General features: G+C 33.0%; 1 protein-coding gene across 9 annotated transcripts; it reads right to left on the bottom strand.

Moving 5' to 3' along the window:
• Positions 1 to 7,739: 7,739 nt before the first annotated feature.
• Positions 7,740 to 15,864, bottom strand: LOC141531474 (uncharacterized). 9 transcript variants are annotated; one of them, XR_012479929.1, is made up of 3 exons: positions 12,329 to 14,670; positions 9,954 to 11,976; positions 7,740 to 8,344 (listed from the first exon to the last, which is right to left on the bottom strand). XR_012479929.1 is itself a non-coding variant. In XM_074249315.1 (2 exons), exon 1 carries the CDS (start codon positions 13,093 to 13,095, stop codon positions 12,331 to 12,333), a length of 765 nt encoding a protein of 254 aa, XP_074105416.1. In that variant the 5' UTR covers positions 13,096 to 14,670; the 3' UTR covers positions 11,809 to 11,976; positions 12,329 to 12,330. The 9 variants fall into 9 exon arrangements, 1 of the variants encoding a protein (XP_074105416.1); XR_012479927.1 differs by lacking the exon at positions 7,740 to 8,344 and adding an exon at positions 8,815 to 8,872; XR_012479928.1 differs by lacking the exon at positions 7,740 to 8,344 and adding an exon at positions 8,925 to 9,155.
• Positions 15,865 to 16,155: the final 291 nt, after the last annotated feature.

Genomic DNA, 16,155 nt, shown 5'->3' with positions numbered 1-16,155 from the left:
CTTCTTCTACATCTCTCACAGAAGATTCCTACCAAATTTGGAGTCGATAGGAGCTATAGTTTAAAAACGGGAATTTTTTATTATTAACGCTCCTACAATCCTCTTTGGGGTAGAATATCGTAAAATTCGTTTATAAATTATTTTTTCATCATTTATTATAGAAAATTCCTACAAAATTTGGAGTCTGTAGGAGTTATAGCTTGGAAATTAAAAATTTTGATTGTTAATACCCACCCCCGCAACCCTCTGTGAGGTGAGATATCGTGAAATTTGTTTATAGATTATTTCTACATCTCTTACAAAAGATTCCTACCAAAATTGGAGTTGATAGGAGCTACAGTTTAAAAACTGGAGTTTTTCATTGTTAACGCCCCCGCGAACCCCTTTGGGGGTGGAATTTTTTAAAATCTGTTCTTAGCTGACCTCTACAGGGCAAAAGTATAATTCCTACCAAGTTTCAAGTTTCTAGGTCCGATGGTTCCCGAGATATCGTGATGAGTCAATCTATCTATAGAACAGCTCCTATATATATCGCACACAATTTACCATTTTATTTTTAATCATTTAAATCAGTATAATCATTTAACAATATCAACATTAATATTTATGTTATATTGTAAAAATAATAAAATTTATTTTAAGCCGTAAGATGGACGGCGGGGGAAGATGGTCGATCTTAACAAGCATCGAATGTTATAATTCTATGCTTTATGATATATCTATTTTATGATATAATGGAGTTTATCCTTCATGATCATTTTAATACATATTAGCTATTTCAGTTATTAATGATTTAGCTATTCTTTCTTAAAAAAAGTATGATTATGAATTCCTACTGTCGCAACAATCAATCGATGAAAATCCATGTATTTGCCTAACATTGTGTAGAATAATACTGTTGAATAATAATTGTATAGAATATTAATATTTAGTAACTTTCTACTTTTATTCTAATCATTCCTCTGAATTTAGTTTATAACCGAATTTATTATTACAATTTATTCATTTTAACAGTTGTTTTAGCAACGGTAACCATTGCAACTGTGACCATGGCAACGGTAACCATGGCAACGGTGTCCATATCAACGGTAACCATGGCAACGGTTGATTAGCGTGGGTGGTTGCGCTGAGGGAGGGGGGTGAGTTCTATAATTGATGGGTGCCACTTGATGGGTTTCTTAGATTAGCGAATCAAAATGACATTTTCTAAAAAAAAAAAAAAGAGAGATATAGGGAAGGGGGAAGAAGTCACGGGAGGGAGGGGAAGAATGAGAGGGAGGGGAGGGAGTAGCATACGTGATGGTAGACGAAAAATTCATTATAGCTAGGAATTGCGTAAAATCCGTTCTTAGTGAGCGTCTACATCACGAATGGAGTAAGTATGCTAAATTTCAAGTCAATCGGGCGAATAGTTTCGGAGATCTCGTGATGAGTGAGTGAGTGGTATTTCGCTTATATATATATATATATATATATATATATATATATATATATATATATATATATATATATATATATATATATATATATATATATATATTTTATATTATATATATAATGTGACATAGAGCTCCGGCTCATCAGGAACCACTTTGTAGCTATGGTGAATACTTGCTTATCTCTATATAATAAATACTCACTAGTGTAATACGTTGTATTATAATTCTATCCTGTTTAACGACATTACATTGGCGGCGAAGTAAATTGGACAAGAAATGAAGTAACGCGTGCAAACAAATAAAAAAAAAAACAAAAAATGGACCAGCGAGCAATAGAAGAGGCGAAGCGTCAATTAGCGCAAGAAAGAGCGGCGTTCGAAGTAGAACGCCAAAAGATAATGATGGAGAATCAAAAGCTAATTGAACGGCAAAATCGTTTAAGTTAAGAAGAAAGACCGATGAGTAGTAATACCGTAAAGATCCAGGAGTTACAGTGCGAACTAAATAAGATGTTAATGCTGGTAAAAACCAGTGGCCAAGGCGGAACTCCAGCTGGGGGTATTGGTAGCATACAAGAGTATAAACAGGAAGAAGAAGACTGGAATGTATGGATTGAGAGATTCGGTCACTACATAATTGCAAACGGCATAGAAGAAGAAAGGAAAAAGTCGACGTTATTGTCAATGATGGAAACAAAGACGTATGCACTATTGAGAGATTTGTGTAGTCCGGACACACCAGCAAGCAAATCGTATGAAGAGCTACTTAGGATATTAAAAGATCATTTTCAACCAGAGTGCAATCCAAATCCGAGAGATATCGATTCAAGGAGTGCAAGCGAACCGAAGGTGAAGACATAAGACAATCGTAGCCAGGCTAAAAAAGGCTTCGACAAATTGCAGTTTTGGTGCTACTCTGGAAGATTGTCTACGTGATCATTTTGTATGTGGGTTGCATAGCACTACAATGAGGAAAAGGATACTAAGAGAAACTGATTGTACATTCGCTGAGGCGAGGGAAATTGCTCAATCGTTCGAAGCAACCACTAAGGACGTTTTGCACATGACGCAGGGAATGACTCATAATGTTGAAAACGTGAATATCGTCAAAAATGCAAATCATCGAGATAATGAGTCAAGGTCTCAAGACAATAACAGTTACAAATGCTTTTGTTGTGGGAAAAATAACCATATGGCGATGAATTGTCGATTTAGGAAGCACTAATGTAATAAATGTAAGAGGCGTGGTCACCTGAGTGTTATGTGCAAAGACCAAAATCGTAGCAGTAGTAGGGGTAATTCGGTCAGTACCGATAAGAAGCATTATAGAAATTCCCAGGTAACGAGACATAATTATGTCGAGAATGTTGATGACGTGGTGTTGACCAAAAACAAGAGGAATTTTGACGAGGATTTGGAAGGATTATTTTATTGTGAAACAGACCCGATAAATGAAAATTATAGTCGATCTGTAGAAGGAAAGAGTACTCAACGGGACAATATGTACGATAGTAACGGTAACCAGATAAATACTACTGAAAATAACCATAAATTCAAACCTCTAACAATAAGATCGAGGGTTCAAAACGTTGATATTCAGTTTGAGATCGACACAGGAGCGTCCATTTCAGCCATATCAAGAAACTGGCTTGATCAAATCAGTGCATTAAAAGCCCTGCCACTGCGAGAAACAAAAAGAAAATTTCAATCGTACCAAGGAAGCAGTATGATAGCATTAGGAGTTTTTAAGGTCAACGTGGAGTTGGGTCAGCGCCAGGAGGAACTAAGCCTGTATGTTTTTGGAGGCAATAGCAAACCAATCATTGGTAGAGACTGGATAGAGGCATTTAAGTTGGTCACCATCAACAAGCAGAAATTGGAAGGAATTTATTCAATAAGTAGCAGAGAAGAATCCATAAATAAAATACTACAAAAGTTTCCAGAGGTATTTTCGGGCAGATTAGGGAAATACAGGAACAAAAAGCTTAAACTCAGATTAAAACCGGATGTAATACCAGTGTTTCGTAAAGCAAGGCCAATTCCGTATGCGTTAAAGAAGAGAACCGAGGAAGAACTTAACAGGTTAGTTAGGGAAGGGATATTATTTCAAATCAAGGAGAGTGAATGGGCAACGCCAATTGTACCAGTTTTCAAGAAAAATACCATACCAAGAGTACAGGATTTAATTGCAGACATCAAAGAGGCTGAGGTTTTTTCAAAAATCGACCTATTAAATGCATACCAACAGTTCGAGTTAGATGAAGAGTCACAAAAGGTCGCGGCCATAAATACACAAAGGTTTATATGCGTGTTTGAGGTTGTTTTTTGGGGCGCAACCAGGTCCAGAGATGTTCCAAGAGGAGATGGAGATAATATTAGATGGAATCCCAGGAGTCAAAGTATTTTTCGACGACGTTTTAATACACGGTAAATCAAGATCAGAACATGATAAGCGCTTAAGCGCTGTCCTAACAAGATTTAAAGAATGCGGAGTAATCGTCAGGAAGGATAAGTGTGAATTGATGGTAGAAGAGGTAAAATTTCTGGATTGTTTTTAGCAAGAAAGGAATTAAGATGGACTCAGAGCGTACAGCAGTACTAAAAAAGACGAAAATACCAACAGATGTGACACAACTTCGCCGTTTCCTCGGTACATTAAATTATTACGCGAGATTTATACCAGATTACGCTAGTATTACTGGCCCACTATGCTAATTGCTCGAAAAACACAGAAAATGGGTATGGACTACACAACACCAAGCAGCATTTAAAAAAGCAAAGGGAAAACTCATGACAGAAACACTGTTAATGTATTTTGATCCAGAATTACCGATCAAGGTTACGTGCGATGCATCATCATGGGGATTAGGTGGAGTACTATCTCAGGAAACTAAAGAAATGGGTTGGAGGCCAGTAATTTACGTGGCAAGGACATTAAACAAGTCGGAGAAAAACTACTCTCAAATCGATCGAGAAGCGCTGGCAATCATCTTCACGGTTAAAAGTCTCCACCAATATATATATGGACTCAAATTCATACTGGAAACCGACCACAAACCACTCATGTATATTTTTGGCGATAAGAAAGGTATTCCCGTCATGTCAGCCAGCTGACTGCAGCGTTGGGCGGTATCGCTATTGGCTTTTGATTTCCAAATTAAGCACATCAACGGCAAGGACAATATAGTTGCAGATTTCCTATCGAGGTTACCAGAGATGAACCACAACGGAAGCAAAATCGACGAGTTGGAAGATGAGTATTCTTATTTTAATTTTATTGTAAATGAATCCCACATTATTGTCAGTGATGTTATAAAAAGAGCAACGGAAACTGATAACGTACTCTTACGGATTAGAAAATTCATTCGAGTGGGCTGGTCAGATAAAATTTCGGTGGAGCTGAATCCATATAAAAGTAGACAATTAGAGCTAGCGGTAGAGAACGGGTGCGTCATGTGGGGTCATCAGGTAATAATACCTAAGTTACTACGAGGAAAGGTCTTAAAAATGCTGCATGAGACCCACTCAGGTATCGTCAAAATGAAATCGGTTGCTAGGTCTTATATATGGTGGCCAGGTATTGATAAAGACATTATAAATCTCATTAATTCGTGCGAAATCTGTTTAGTAAACTCGAGTGAACCTAATAGATCGACGTTGTATGTTTGGCCCTGGCCTAAAGGACCTAACATCCGAATTCACGCTGATTTTTTAGAATTTACTAAACGTGATGCATATATTGTGATAATCGATGCGTATTCTAAATGGGTAGATATAAGAGAGATGAAAGATATAACAGCCTCGACAACAATATCGGTATTCAGGAACTATTTTGCAAATTGGGATTTACCTACATCGTTAGTTATTGATAACGGGCCGACATTTACATCCCGAGAATTTAAAGAATTTTTAGATAAATACGGAGTGGTACACATGTTAACAGCACCATACCACCCGGAATCAAATGGTTTAACAGAGAGCGCTGTTAAATCTTTCAAATCTAAATTTAAACTACTATTACTGAATGGGCATTCCAGAGCTGAGGCGCTTGATAAATATTTATTTCATAATAGAGCAACCCCACATTGCACAACTGGCGTAAGTCCAGCAGAGTTGCAGATTAGAAATAAATTTTGCACTAAATGGGATTTGTTAAAAACTGTTGTCAAAAACAAAGTAGAAAGTAAACAAGCGGCTCAGCAAAGGAATTACAGAGGTAATAGATCTGAAACATTCCTGGTAAATGACCGAGTAATAGTGAGAGATTATAGTAATAAGTCTTGGTGCCTAGCCCGGATAATAAAAAGATGTAGCCCGGTAACATATGAAGTGTGCACAGACGATCAGAAAAATTGGAAAAGACACGTAGATCAGATAAAAAAATTAAAGGTGGGCGAAAGGATGATTGAAGACATCATTTTAAATAACTCGTTAGTAGAAAAGTTAGGAAATCACGAATCTCAGGCACAAATAGCAGACACGAACGACATGAACCCCGATATACGCTGTTCTCTAAAGACTCCAACCAAAGGAGCAGTGGATCAAAAGGAAACAGCTCCGTTTACGGAAACAATGGTCATGCCCACATTACCCCGTAGGTCATTGCGAACTCGTAAACAAACTGTACGTCTAAATCTATAACAGATCGGTATGGTAAATGTGACTAGAGACTTAACATAATATTTATAGTTGTATATATTTGTATGTAGGCGATGGTCACGTGATATATGTGTGATATAGACATCACACATACGTCATATTGACGTCATGACTACGTCATATTTTTACGTCCAGAAGTGTGAAATAATGAGTCACATATGATTCATTCGTGACATATCTTACGTAAATCCTGACATAGCCCAATGTCATTTTGACATGAACGAGTTATCAAACATTAACAAAAGCTTGGGGAAAAAGAGTTAAGTAGGAAAATTATAACTATTACTGCGAGAAATTTCAATAACATTTCAATAAGTGTTGGTACGTCTCTACATTTCGGAGTTAACTCAGCACGTGCGACGTTGTCCAAACTTGTCATGCACTTTATACAGTCTATCAATATCAAAATAAATTAATTATTCTCAATTAAACTCACCTATTGTTAAATTCAATCGAATAATTCTTACAACTATGTAAGTAAGTGTGAGGAATATTTGGTCCAAGATACCCTGATTAAGAAATCCAATTTGAAATAATTCAAAAACATCGGATTTGAATTCTGTATAGATATACAATTAACATGGAGGTGATCATTTTAAACCATCTTTCTGAATCCGGCTACCGCGCTTCTATAGGTTTTAAGTTTATTTAATTGAAGAAATAAATTCCATAAACCCAATATCGATGCATTTAATGTGCTCGAAGGCATTTAATTCTTCTCTATTCTTATTATCTGTTAATTTATTCAAATCATTATTTTACGGTACTATTTTTCACAAATATCTTGAATTTCAGTTCTTACCAATTTGAGACAGCCGATTCACAAAATTAGTCAACTGTGGAGACGCAATACCGGAATTTTCATCCGTAGTGGCAAAAATGAACAAATTTTTAAAACATTTCTTCAAAGGCATCTGAGCATCACTACCTTGACAGTTAGAGAAATTGTCGACTGCAGTCTGATTGCAATAAATATTATTCGTAATATCATATTTAAGTTGGGTATTAATCACTCCTAGAGAGAACTAATATATTATCATTATATATCTATGTATTGAAACAGTGGCTAACTAGGACGCTAAAATGTGCATTTTATTGTAATTAAATTGAACTAAAATCAACTAGTTCTAGAGTCCTCATGTAACAATATCTGCAAGCTAAAAAAGGCCATTTGGCAGCCGAAATGGAAGTAGATTCCATAAAAATGAATGTAAAAATCTAAAAATTGAATTCGATACGAAATTAGCGTTTCTAACTCATTATGGATCATTTTCAAACTTAACATACTTATTCTACAGATAAATACGAAGGTCATGTTCTAAGACGAGCTTTATTGTTTGATTTCCACCTTAGGATCATAAGTCTTTTTTTGTGTACCAGCATACTTAAAGATTTAAAATATTTAATGAAAAATTTTTGAAACGAATGCAACAGCAAATTTCATGAATTGATAGTTTAATAGTAAGTACTTTCTAATCTAAATATATATTAATACATGAAAATTGTAGCTTTTTTATAGAGCTTTCAGATGCAGTTGTCGAAAATGTGATAAAATATATATATATATATATATATATATATATATATATATATATATATATATATATATATATATATATATATATATATAAATATAAATCTCCTGTCACGATGTTTGACCGCGATGGACTCCTTAACTACTCAGCCGATTTTAATTATTTTTTTTTTAAATGTGTGTTTTGTTCCAATTCGAGAGATAGGATAGTTTTTATTTCAATTAATGGTCGCAATATTTATTAATTAACAATAAAATGATAACTTATGTTGATTATTGTTATTAATTGTAAGTTTCATAAGACTAAAACAGATGGAGCCTTACAGTTGACTGTTGTAGTTGTTATTATGTACTACACTATATATTATAATAATAATGATATTATTTGCAAGATTAATTGATTTAATGATATTTATTCACTTATTCTTTACATAGAAAATTACTTAGTGTCTAACTCTATATTAGTCAGGTCACAATCGAGATCCATAATAATAATAATTATAATAAGATATCACAATAATACCAAATCACGCCACAGCTATGGCGTATCAAAAGGCGGGAGAATTTGAGTGTGTGCGTGACTGTTTAGTAATAGGAGTGCGAGGGTTTCCCGCTCCGATGACTGACGCTTTGGTTGGTCTAGTTGGACTTCTGGCCGTTGGTGGCATGACCGAGGCGGCAGGACCGCCACACTGTAGTACTGCCTGTACTACCTGACATAAATATATTATAGATGACGCTACGTTTTAATTCAAATTTACTCAGTGTTGTGCACGTTTTCTAATTCACTATTTCTAAAACACTCAGCCACAGCAACGCGTGGTCGGGTCGCTATATTTATAAAAATATGACCAAGAATTTAATTATTCAGTCAATAAAATATTATACACGTAAAAAATTGATGATATTAATATAAGCTTCACGAAAAATTTTTATTTTCATTTAGTTTATAAGAAATTTTTTTCGAAGATTACTCGAAAATAATTTTTCAGTACTTCTAGACTCGTTCATTATTTGGTATATCTTTCCATTTAAAAATTTCGTGTTATTGTAAATTAAAATTATAAAAAAGGACAGATTTTATTTTTCATAATTCTTGACAGTCATTATTTAGTAGGAAAGAAAATATTATGTCAATTAAAAACTGTGTGGATTAGTTCTCCAGTTTCTTGAAAATTTAACTGACATCGATTAAATATTTAATAAAAATATTAATAAATATGATTAAATCCCAAGATAAACTAAAACACAAATAAAAAAAAATTAAATTATTATTAGATGAAACAGTGAACATTTATCGTATTTTAAAAATTAATTAGATGTTGTAACTTTGCAAATAATCTACAACAATATGAAACGATACAATTCAATAGAATTGAAATAAATAATTATATACTGACTTTCTCACCAAGTAAATTTTTGTATAGTATGAGTTCTATCAATTGTTTCAAAATTTTCCTTTTGATTCCAAAAAATTGATGGAAATAGTAAGATTCAACATAATCACAATTTGACAAATCATTACTGTAAGATAATTGTCTTAACATTAAATATTTATTTGCCGGGACTAGGTGTTAAAAGATGGAGGAGACACATTCGTGGTTATAATAGTATTTATTCTAAAATTAATCACAGGCGTAGTTTTGGTTGTACAGAGTTTGAGTAGTTCACAAATATTGAGCACTTTGAACACTTATTATGATCTTGAATTATTACATTAATTCATGAGTACGCGTTGTTGAGTTTAATTGAGTTGTATTAATTAATGCATATTAATTAGACTGAGCATGAGTTGTAGAAATTTGATCTTCAATTGAACTGTTAATTAGTTTACAATATAATTAACACTAGCAATTATGAGCGATAAATATGAGTAATGTTTAGTTGGGTGAGCTGTATAATTTGGAGTCACTGGATCATTATTCAATTAACAATATAATTAACTTTCACAGTGTGAGCGAATGAGCCTTAACAATAATGAGCTTAATTGATTACGTGGGTCTCGGGATGCGAGATGGAGCCCAGGTTGTTGAACACAGAATGGCCGACAGGCCCAAGAGCCGGTAGCAGTCACCCCCAATCCCCACCAAGCAACATCTGCAATGCGGCATTTGATTTTGCCGCATGATGACGAATTTCTATTAACAATTGTAACACGTGATTGTTGCTAGGTGGAAAGTGTAGGTGGCTGCTATACATATGTATGAGAAAGAGCGACACATGGGTAAGCCATGTGACAATGAGTAAGAGAGAGAGGGAACATGAGAGTATAGGTTGTGATGAAGTGATCTCAGATGATTTACAATAAATACTTAATTGTACCTGAGTTGCCAATGATTGCTGGTGAATAAAGATGAGTAGCGATGCTGTAGTTGGCTTCAGTAAAGTTGAGTGGTTGAGCTTGATGATTTTTTAATACACAAAGGAATGCACCGGTCACGGTAAATGCGTGTGTACACTGTACAATTAGCACGTGTTATGAGGAGTATGGGTGCTTGCCGGTGAGCCAGTTGAGTTGAGGTAGGACACCCGAGGGCGCTTGCGTAGCGGCGCCTCGGTGCTACCAGTTTGTTGCGGGAAGGTTTGAATGATTCCGCAACAATTACTCAAAAATTGTCTAACAGCAACTGTAAAAAATAATTTACTAAGTGAGTAATTAATAATTAACATATTTTGCAACACACTGAAAAATAAAAATTTTAATTGTAGAAAAAAATTCTCATTGATTCAAGAAATTTTATTGCTGATTCATGTAAATAATAAAATGCTCACTTCTTCGGTGATACTTCATTCTCAATTTCCTTATCACCAACATTACCTAGCGTGCGAACAAAATTTCCTTATAGATAAATAGAGTTTTTTGGCCAAAAATGAATGACAGCAATTATTCTCTGATTACTTAAAATCTTTGATTCCCATGTTTTGATCATCATTTTAGGAATTTTCCTCCCAGCTGGGATAAAAAAAGCAATTTACATTATAGTTTTAATTAAATTTTAATGTATTAGAATTATTTATGGACATTTGTTCTCAACTTCATTCAACAACAAATCATCTCGATCTTCATGATCAGTTTCAGCATAAAAAATTATTTAATTTAGTACTAATCATTCTTACTCTGGTAATAACTCAATATAAAAAATGTCTCCATCAATTGTTCTATTTAATCCTGCCTTTGCTTGCACGAAGATCTGTTCAATTAAATTAATTAATCAATAAGTTATTTGAATTTTGTATTAAGATTAATGAATAGAAAACTCAAACAACCGGTGAGATTAGCCGAGTGGTCTAAGGCGCATGGCTTATAGAGCACTCGGACTGGCTCACCGGCCAGGCGTGGGTTCGAATCCCAAGCTGGTCTTATAAACCATCTTGGTTGATATTCGACCCTTGCCGCGTAGATTGAGATTTTCACAACCCAAAAAGACCCTAACGTACACTCCCAACAGTTAAAGTCGGCGATATGACTACAGCAGTTAAAACCGACTCTGAATAACAATTAATAAAAAATAAAAATAAAACATACCAATTTTTTTAGTGTTAAAATTAACAATTATTTGATAATTCATTGAATTTTTATAACCAATCAATTGTTATAAAAAAAATGTTATTGAAAATTCGCTCATAATTCTCTAAAATTTATACATGTGGAATATTTTAGCTAAATGTGTTTATTGTAATTTAATTATTATAAAAATCTGAAAAATTCTTAGATGTCTGTTAAATTCGATAACATCAAATTTTTCGACTTCTTCAATGTCAACAATTTTATAATTTTTTTTACAAAATTTATCAGATCCAGAGTATTTTAACGACCAAACATATTCTTCACTTGTGAATTCTTTTTTCAAATAAGTAATCAAAATGACTTAAAGAGGATACATTTCCATCATTCTGTGCCTTAGTCAGACTGTCATTATTATCAGTATACATAAAATAATATCGATATTTATATGTTTTGCTTGCTTCAAGGAACGTTTCTACTATTGATAGGCTATCCTGATAGCTCTATCATTGCCATTATTTATTTTTTCGCTAGGTGATCGTTCAATGGAGGTGTCGATGTAATTCTCATCAACAGATGATTAAAATTTCAATTTTAAGGGGCACACCTAGTGTAACGGCCTAAAAAAAACGTGATTTTTGGGAATTTTTATTAAAAAAAATACTTTATCAATTATTTTAAAATTTTAAGAATATATTTATACATGTTTTAAGAATACATAATGAAATTTTTGAAGAAAAAAATTAAATATTTTTTAAGTTATCGTCGATCTCTAACGGCGCGAAAAAAAAAAAGGTCCTTCACTGCTGCAGTGATTCCGGCCTTCTCCGTGGATGAAATCTAAAAAAAAAATATCTCGTTAAACTAGATAATATTGTCTGTACAATGACCTACGATAAAAAAAAAAATCAAAAATTGACAATATGGCGGCGTTTTAAAAAAATAGTCGAATTTTACCTAAAATTTTGGTCGTTTGTGGCCTGCGAAAATTCGATTTTTGATCAGATCAAAAATCGATAGGTCATTGTACGGAGAACTATATATAGAACATGTAAAAAAATTTGATAGTGATCGGATCATTTGTTTTTGAGTAATCACTGCAGCAAATTCGGAAAATGCTGTTTCGAGAAAAACGCGTTTAAAGATAAAATGATCGTTTCCACTGTTATAAGTGGTTTAAAATCATATTTACAGCTAATCTGCTATTCCAGGGCCATATAATACACCTTCCTCTTCTTCGAAAAGGGCTTGTTCAGCTGAAGAAGCTTTTCTTCGAGATGATCGACCTTCTTTTGAAGAAGCCCTTTGGCGATAATCAGCGATTCGTATTCTCGTGTCGTCCTTAAGAGCCGCAAAATCTCTTGCTGCAGGTCCAACTATCACTCCCATTACATTGAATATCTTCAAAATTGACGAATAACCGTCATTAAATATTGCAGATGCAAAATTATTTGACAATTCAATAGTTTTGAAGCCATTATGAAGATGCTTGGGTGAAAAGTGCCAAAGTAAACCGTTGTAGCTTTCATTGTTGTTTTGAGTATTGTTACCTTTACATCTATCAAGCAATTCATATCGAGATAAGTCTTCATAAATAGGTTTTATAGCTTCTTGTACTTCTGGATCCAGTGGGAGGTAATCGTGTTTAAATGTACTAGTGATTCCTTCAGCTTCCGCGTGGCGATAAGCGCACCAACTTTCAGCGCCTTCTGGACAATTTTTATGATTTGGGTTTTTGTCAGTTGAACAGAAATGATAAAATGTTGCCCAGATTGCTTTATACATTTCATCTACATTATCTTGATTCCTCATAATTGCTAAACCATAATATTTTTGGAGTTTATTTATAAAATTTACAGTTAACTTTTGTGATGTTTTACTTTTTCCTCCTAATTTCTTATTAATGTTCTTTACACTTCGGCAACGTGTTCCCATTCTTTTTTCACATGTAGATAGCATTCCAATTTAGCAACAGGAATATCATAAGGATTCAAATCTATAAGTCCTTTGTGGGTAGCGCTATCACCATCACCAATATAGCGGGTATATTTTACACCATATTTACTAATGGAACGACCAAACATGTCTTTTATACTATCCACTTCCATTTTTGAGGCAGATCCTTTATGATTGGCATCACATTCTTCATCGTGTAATGATAGCCATTCCTCATAATCTTCAGGTTCGCTATCTTTTTTTTTCTTCCAAAAACACAACTCTGACAATATGTAGATTTTACGCATGAATCAAGAATTTTCTTGCTGTATTTTCCTGCCAGCGTAACTACTCCAAAACGGGAAGTATGGCCACGTTTTTTCCAGGTACCATCGCCGCTAACAGTCAAATTTGTCTCCGAATTTTCTTTCTTTAATGTAAGCTCTTTTTCTTCATTTATAGCTTGCTGCATACTGAGCTTACAAACAGTTTCGGCTGCAATCTGTAAATTCGTAAAACATCCCGCAAAAGTTTGGTCGTAAAATTTGCATGCTAAATCCATTAATCCACAGAAAAAATTTATCCCATTTATTCCGATGCCCAATAGACGCATCACAGCAACAATACGTTTATTTATTTCAAATGCGTTATTAATCATTGGTCCAGAATTAATATACGAATTGCCACATTCACAAATAATAGCAATTTTGAACCCTAGACCTCTTGAACTTGCTTGATTGAAAGTAACTTTTTTTTGACAGGTTTTACACACCACTAAATTACTAATTGCACTAAAAACTGATAAAAATTGCAAAATACAATATCCATGAGATGGGTCAATCACAACATTATTGTCATTATTTTGTAATAACTTTTCTGCGGACGTACTGGTATTCGCAGTAGATTGCTCAAATGTAAATCTATTTCCGGTAAACTTGCGTTTTTTCGCAATTGATCGATGCTTAGGAACATTGTGAGTTCCTTTTTTATTTGAATATGAAGATTGATCACTCATTTTCAAGAAAATAGCACGTGTAAAATTATGATGCGCTCGATACAACGATCACAATGAGACTAAATGTGTCTGGCTCCGAAAATAATTTACGTGGCAGTAAACGAAAAATTTCTAGAAATTATTATAATGATATATTTTTGTATACCTGAGAGCCAACAATAGAAACTGGAATCGTGTTATAGGGGCTGGAAGAGACAGTAGACTCTGAACAATACTTCAGGTACGTTTCGCAGCTAATGACACTCTAGCTGCCGAGCGGCTGCTCTTTAAAATGTTATAACTCAAAAACTATTTGAGATATCGATTTGAAATTTTAATATGTTATTTTTAAAGGTGTAATCTACCGAAATATGAAAAAAAAATCGACTTTTTCGAAATTTCACACTAGGTGTGCCCCTTAATATCGATTATAATACATTTCAAGTTTGGGTGAGCATTAAGATTGTGGTGGTTAATTTTTTCAAAAACAGTCGAGAGGATTGTTACATTGTAAAGTAAACATTTTTCCCTGAAAATTCATCTCTAATAAAATCAAAATTAATTTAAAATTTAATGAAAACTTTTAATCAACGAGAAAAAAAATATACTGTTTACATGATCGAGAAGAATATCTATGTCATATATTAAATGGTATGACCCATAATTTAGTGAGCTCTCGATCTCTTATTTTTCATCTTTAGGTTCAAGAAAAAAATTTTTTGTGACTTCAGATCCACGCCAAATATCATCTCGCAGGTAATACTTTTTTACGATCTGAAAATAAAATTTGTAATTATTAACTAAGTATTGTTGGCCTACCTACTAAATAAATTTAATTTTAATTTCTAATAATTGTAGATTAGAAATTGTTATTTTAAAAATAATTATACCAAACCTAAATATAACATACCTGTAATATTTAATGGGTTATTATCAACTTGATACTGCCACATGTCATTAATATGTAAACAAATATCTCACTACCTACAATAGATCGCTGACAACGATATTAATAACAATAATTTAATTAATATGAAACCGACGGTTTTTCACTTTTGAGCACGAGTAATTATGCATAATTATTATATTCATAATTAATAAATAGTATTGTTTTTTAAGTACCACAATAATAATACGACTATATAACCTTAAAATTAAACTGTAAACATGCGAAGACGAAAATGAAATTGTCGTAATGAGGATTCATGAAAACATAGCTCTTAGTGGATTCAACGACCACTGATGACGTCATAGTGCTACAATTTGCATGCAAATAGTTTTTTTTATATTAATTATTCTAAATAATGCAAAATTATATTTTTTTTAATTAATAGAGCAAATTAAGAGCAATTCTTTAAGCAAAAAAAAATTTTGAAAAAGTGAATATTTTAGGTTTTATAGCAAAATTAAATTTTCGAACATTAAATTTTTGAAAAATTAACAAATAGTAATAGACCTGGAGCAATTACGGATTCTAATAGAGCATTTAAAGAGCAATTGATTGGCATATGGTTTAATTAAAAAAAAAAATTGTTTTACGCTAACTTCCTTCCGGTAATTTTTATACCCTTAAAATCTTAATAATTTTTCAAGCAGCGTCACAGTAGCAATAGAAATTACGTAGAGAATCATATTCGATATTGACCGTCGACATAACTGTAAAAAGTAAAAAAAAAAAAAAAAAAAATAGAATAAGTATATTTTTCCGTATTTTTCTCTATAGAATGAACATGTGAGGCGTGCACTACTGGATTTTCTAAACTTTATTTTTATTCTAATGTCATTTGCTTATTTTTTTTATTTTATTTTTTTTTTTAACAACTCTTTTTTATGTACACAGAAAGAAAAAAAATCTTAAGGAAGACTGAAAATTTCTTGAATGAAGTTAAAATTTTTTGAACGAAGTTAAATTTTTTTAAGCCTAGAAAATTTCTTCTTGCTCCAAAATAACTTCAGTCTTCCTTATAATTTTCTTGGTTCAAGAAATTTTTTTTTCTGTGTAGCCGTGTTTAAAAATACATTATCCTATTAATGACAATGTTTGAAATTCGTTCACTTCACTACTGAGTTTCTTAATGTTTATCTTTTTT

The sequence above is a fragment of the Cotesia typhae genome, unplaced genomic scaffold (genome assembly GCF_013202065.1).
Source record: "Cotesia typhae breed Kobodo isofemale line unplaced genomic scaffold, CoteBio_Ctyphae contig_5, whole genome shotgun sequence".
NCBI lineage: Eukaryota > Metazoa > Arthropoda > Insecta > Hymenoptera > Braconidae > Cotesia > Cotesia typhae.
Note: the sequence above shows the minus strand (reverse complement) of the source record. Positions and strands in the feature narration are given on the sequence as shown.

Bases quoted from the DNA above. Each gene is read 5' to 3' on its own strand.
- LOC141531474 (XM_074249315.1), bottom strand. From the start codon at position 13,095: ATGCTATCTACATGTGAAAAAAGAATGGGAACACGTTGCCGAAGTGTA.